The sequence below is a fragment of the Anneissia japonica genome, unplaced genomic scaffold (assembly GCF_011630105.1).
Source record: "Anneissia japonica isolate Jap-2015-1 unplaced genomic scaffold, ASM1163010v1 scaffold1430_len515961_cov162, whole genome shotgun sequence".
NCBI classification, from domain to species: domain Eukaryota; kingdom Metazoa; phylum Echinodermata; class Crinoidea; order Comatulida; family Comatulidae; genus Anneissia; species Anneissia japonica.
In genome coordinates this window covers 227,763-233,487 of record NW_022693412.1, presented here as the reverse complement: position 1 = coordinate 233,487, position 5,725 = coordinate 227,763, and the positions used below count along the sequence as shown (strand labels likewise).

At 35.4% G+C, this 5,725-nt stretch overlaps 1 protein-coding gene across 1 annotated transcript; it reads left to right on the top strand.

Moving 5' to 3' along the window:
- The first annotated feature begins 1,254 nt into the window (after positions 1 to 1,254).
- On the top strand, positions 1,255 to 5,190 carry LOC117100728 (extracellular calcium-sensing receptor-like). The gene is made up of 2 exons (XM_033240521.1): positions 1,255 to 1,374; positions 1,638 to 5,190. Exon 2 carries the CDS (start codon positions 1,652 to 1,654, stop codon positions 2,687 to 2,689), a length of 1,038 nt encoding a protein of 345 aa, XP_033096412.1. The 5' UTR covers positions 1,255 to 1,374; positions 1,638 to 1,651; the 3' UTR covers positions 2,690 to 5,190.
- Positions 5,191 to 5,725: the final 535 nt, after the last annotated feature.

Genomic DNA, 5,725 nt, shown 5'->3' with positions numbered 1-5,725 from the left:
ATCTTATTTTTGTTGGCTACGCACCACTGACTTGATCAATGGGCACCAAGATGGCAGATAGAGGGCGACCAGTAGTCACGTGACATGAACCGCTCATGTCGGAACTCTCTCTATATAATAATATAGGAACTCTAATTCATATGAAATTATAGCGCAACCATCCGGCTTGGCTGAGACGTCGAGGAAAAAAAATTCGCCGCCCGCCTCTTGAGAGCAGCTTAGCTCAGTCGGCTAATCTGGTGGTAGCCACTATGTGTGCGCTGAACCGTGGAGATCTCTAGGTGACCGGTTCAATTCCCATCGCTGCCTCTCCTTGTGTTTCAGCTAGAGGGCTGAAATACAAGTTACAATAGCGCATCGTCTTTCGGAGGAGACGTTAGCCGTTGGTCCCGTGTGCATTTATGGCCCATGTGCACGTTAAAGAACGCAGTACACTTTTCGGAAAAGAGTAGGAGATTGTCTAACGGTGTACTGTCCAATCACCACCAGAAGGACCCCACTGGAAATAATTCTAGACTTTCGTGGGCTATCCTTGGTGTTTACACCGAATAAATCCAATCCAAGGTTAAGCCCGGCTTAACTTTGTCGGGCGTTCAGACTAGCTGGATTAGCCAGGCGCGAGTATCGGCATATTAAAAAACCGTAATCAGGAAAAGAGTTTCGAAACATTGCACGCCAAACGTACGCTCGCTCACAGAACTCGTAATTGAATGTTGATTAGTAAAGTTTTTTTTTTACCGGAAGTCAACGGAAGACCCCCCCGCAGCGATTAGAGCCCGGCTTAGAAAAGTTAAACACGGTGCCACACCAGGCCTAGTTACTATAACAACAAGCCCGGCTTGAGATAAGCCACCTAGTTCAGACTGGCACGTGGATAAATCCGGTGAGTTGAGCCGGGTTTATCCACCTACTCTGAACTAGGCCTTACTACCTGTCGATCTCAAAACACAAAAACAATTTATACCACGATGACTTGAGTATATCCGATGGATATTGATTTTTGGACTCCTATTAATAGGAAAATCATCAGTCTCCGGTTCTTTTTACATAATAAAGTCAAAATATTTTTTCATACATACAGACTTTATCTTTTTCAAGAGAAATATATTTTCGTAGTTGCAGCAAAAATAATTTGTATATAATACTTGCTATTGTTTTCCTATCTTTAATCAATAATGCTGGCTTTAACTATTGCTGAACTGAGGGTATAAAGTCAATTGTATTTACTATAATTAATTACTTTTTTCCAGAAACCGTTAGCGATATGTAATCAGGACTGTAAACCGGGCACGAGTCGTCATTATACCGAGAATAAGTCGACTTGTTGTTTTCGTTGCCTGCTTTGTACAGGTAATACCGTATCAAACACTACAAGTAAGTATTGCGCACAATGCTACAACATTACGGTATAACCCCAATAATAAGTCAGTTCGTATAGATGGAACTGCGCAGGCTCCCAATCGACATACATGTATACGTCACTATATTTTTATTGTTATCTTACATTTAAATCAATAGAAACAAAATGATTATTACTTTGTTTTTTTTTTTTTGTTTTTTTTTAGAGAAATCATGATTTTATTACCTATAATCAATCTCCATGTTTATAATCTATATTAATTTTCTTCCCGTTATAGATGCCGAAACGTGTATGGTTTGTGGTCAAGACCAGTACGCCAATAATAACCGGACAACCTGCCTGAAAAAAAGGCCTGATGTGTTTTTGTGGGACAACATCGTATCTATCATTTTCTGCATCGTAAGCGTTCTAGGGAGCTTGGCAACTGTTGCTGTCTCGTACATTTTCTACAAACATCGCAGCACACCTGTTGTCAAGGCTTCTAGCTTATCACATAGCTTCGTCTTGGCATTTGTTTTATTTTTGAGCTTTCAGATGGTTTACTTCTACATAGGAATTCCAACAGATACCCTGTGCAAAGTCAAGTCGCTCATCGATGGGCTTAATCTTACGGCTATCCTAGGGATCTTCTGCGCTAAGCTATACGTCATTGTGAAAATCTTTAATAATAAGATAAATAGGCCTATTCAGATAGCTACTAAACTGTTTTATCTGTATTCGTGGATACTGGTTGCAGCTATCATCGCTTTTCATCTAGCATTCAACGTAATTCATGAAATCGCCATCCCCAGCAACGTTGTTCATGATTACAACAACTCATTAACAATTCTACCTATCTTCTGCACTAAAACTGATGCTCGTTTTATTGTCACAAACATTTATCAATTGATATTGTCTTTAGTGTGCTTTATCTTTGCTTTCCGCGCCCGGAACTTGCCAAAGAATTTCCAAGAAGCGAGGTTCATATGGTTCATCATGTTCACATGGTGTATTCTTGGCGTGTTCTCATTTCCCGCGCATTTTGCGGCAGCCGAAAAGCTTCAGATATGTTTTCAAGTAATATTTCTTCTGTTATTCAATTTTTTTACGCTTTCAGCATTTTATTTTCCAAAATGCTACCTTATTTACTTTCGTCCAGACAAAAATACAAGAGAAAATGTTGGAAAAGAGATCCGCGAACAAGGAGCATCACAACCACGCGAATGCACCAACGTACCGACGTGCATCACAGCACTATCAGACGAGTCGAGTTCAGGTCATGAACTATCGGGAAAATGTGTAAACATAAATCATAATGCTCCCAAAGATATACCGTCTGCTGAAATCTGAAAAATACCACTGGCCCCAGCCCCATCATTTTTTTTTTGTTTTTGTTTTTTATTAATTTTTTTAGCGTAATACAGACAGTATTAAATGTAAATTTAGTTCGTCTTCTAAATACCTTTTAAACTCTGTCCCCACTAAAAATATTAAAAATATTCTGTTAGCTGTCTATTAAGATACATGTCCATAATGATATCATATCACACCCACATATGCAAATTACAGTGAACAGGGTTTTAAAAATGTGTACAAGATGCTTTAAGCCCTTGGTGCAACCCAAAATAAGTTGGGTTTTTTTGTTTTTGTTTTTTCCGCTTTTTTTTTCTTGTTTTTATAAATCTGGTCACCCCATGTCATCTTGCATACCTTACCGATCACCAAAACAGGCCTTTATTTGGGTTACTCAGAACATTTTGTGAAATATAATTTTTTTTTATTACATTTAGTACGCGCCACACCAAAGTTAATTAGTGTCTATTTTTCGGCGTATCATTCGTTAGTGTCGCTGTATAGAATAAGAAGAAACTGTTTATAAGACCGAACTTGTTTACTAGTGCATGTGCTTAGCCCTCTACAACATGCTAAGCCCCCTAAAACGGTTACCAAAGTGACAAAATTGTAACCAAGGACCCTGGTGTTGAATTGCTAACATTTTCACTACTAAGGCGAGACTTTTTATACCTTGTTTCGCAAACTTATATTTTTTAGTTCGTCAGAGGAGGGTGGAAAAAAAAAATAAAAGTAAAATTTTGTTTTCACATTTAGCAAAATGAGTTTGCCAAAGCCATTTATGCGGAGGAGAAAATAAAAATAAAATTTCATTAATGAATGAAACAGAGTAGTATTGAGATTGATAAATGTCTTAAATTTTCATAATTAAAGAAAACTGTATAAATATATAGGTTATCATATTTTTGGATTTCAAACCCAATTTAAGGGGCCCCGGGGAGCCAAAGGCGTATTAAAAAAATTAATATAAAATTGTATTAGTATGACATTTTCATTTTTTTCATAGCGAAATGGCCAAAAATAAAATGATATTTCTATTCAAAACCACCAATTTGAGGGTCGAAGGGTTTGCTAAACAAAAAGGAATAAAAAAAATCCCGCCTAAGCTATTCAAATATTATAGGGCCCACATAATAATTTGCACATGAGCCAACACAACCATAATATGTTCTAAATATCTCTGTTATAATAAATCTATAGTGTATATCCAACTGGCAGCCGTTTTAGCCGATGAATACAGTGTGCTTTTTGTATATATCGAGATCATATTTCATAGATGATTTATTTATGCAAAAAGTGTATTTTCGTATTTATATAGTTAAAAAAACTTTTTGATTATTTGGTGGGACTTAAACAGATACTAATTATCTAATGTTCGAAAACAATTTTGAAAGTATATAGTTCTTTTTTTTTTATAATAAAGTGGTTTTGTAAACATTTTACCTACCATCACGCTGATATTAAGTTTGTGCAAAATGGTAGTTATTGTATAGTAAGTGATGCTAGGATAATCAATTTATGTAAGTGCTGTACCGTTGTTTCATACCGTACTATTTTTTATTTTAATATTGTGTCTATATGCATAAAGTGATTTGTATGATAATTCTTGTTTTAAACATACTACTATGACCAATAATGAACAAAACCTAAAAAAGAATATCATTTCACTTACTTAATAGCTTTTTCATAATTATTGATATTACTAGTATAGTTTTGATTGTTATTCTATTAGAAGATTTTGTGCTTTGTATACGTTTTCCTGCTTGTTCATCCAAGTTTTACAGAGTTTCTGACTTTTTGTGGTTTGTTGTGACTCTTTAATTGCTACTATAGCCTTAACCATAACATTTATATTAGCTGCTTTTGTCATGTCCTAGCAAGCTTGTTGAAACTTTTGTTTCAGTTATATATCAGCTGAATGCTATGTTCTAGCTCACCATCGGTCAAAGCCATCTATGCGGAGGAGAAAATAAAAATAAAATTTCATTAATGAATGAAACAGAGTAGTAATGAGATTGATAAATGCCTTAAATTTTCATAATTAAAGAAAACTGTATAAATATATATAGGTTATCATATTTTTGGATTTCAAACCCAATTTAAACATTGTCATGTTTTCAATGCGCACAGATATCGGACAACAGTAATTGTATACAAATAAGCTTTATGATATCCCTTTTGTTAGAAAGTGATATGAAACTCACAAAATATCAGTTCATGCATTCATTTTCTTCTGTTGTGTTCTGTCAGTTAAAAATTTAAAAATAAAACAAAAGCTCCTTAAAGTGTGAACAGCCTCGTAATCCTGATGAGGAACTTGCCAAGTAGTGATCGATTTCCTCTTTGCAACCCACTATCAGTTCAGGAATTTATTTACTTCTGCTGTTCTCTCAGTTAAAATATAAAAATAAAAAAATAAATAATAATAATAATAAAAAACAAACAACTAATGCAAAATATCATCTCTAATCTTGTGCAAGTATACAAGCTTGTATACCTGGTAGGGCCTACTCTAGAAGATCTTGCAAAGTAGGCCTAGTAATCGCTTTCCTTTAGACTCTCATTGTCCTCTCTCCAAATCCATGTAATCTCCGAACTTTTTGGCTTTACACGAACCACATTTGATTGATTTGTGGGAGCGTGTGGTGCGGCGTGTAAGGTGTTGGACTTCCGATCGTAACATCGAAAGTTTTCGAGACCGACGTTCGTCGCATTGCTTGTGTCCTTGGGCAAGACACTTTACTTACGTTTGTATCTCTTCACCCAAGAGTATACATGGGATGGGTGGGTCATGCTGTTTATCTGCTCATTGGTGACCTTGCTACGACTGTTCCAATCAATTAATAACAGCAACTAGAATCGATTATAATTCATACGAACGAACGAACGAAATAACTATTTGATTAAATTTAAACTATTTTAGGTACTGATTAATATTTGTATTTTTTTGTTAAAAATAAATCAAAGGTTACACAATTAAAATGATCACAATAATCAATGATTATCTCCTCTAAAGCTGGATATTCATTGCAC

Bases quoted from the DNA above. Each gene is read 5' to 3' on its own strand.
- LOC117100728 (XM_033240521.1), top strand. From the start codon at position 1,652: ATGGTTTGTGGTCAAGACCAGTACGCCAATAATAACCGGACAACCTGC.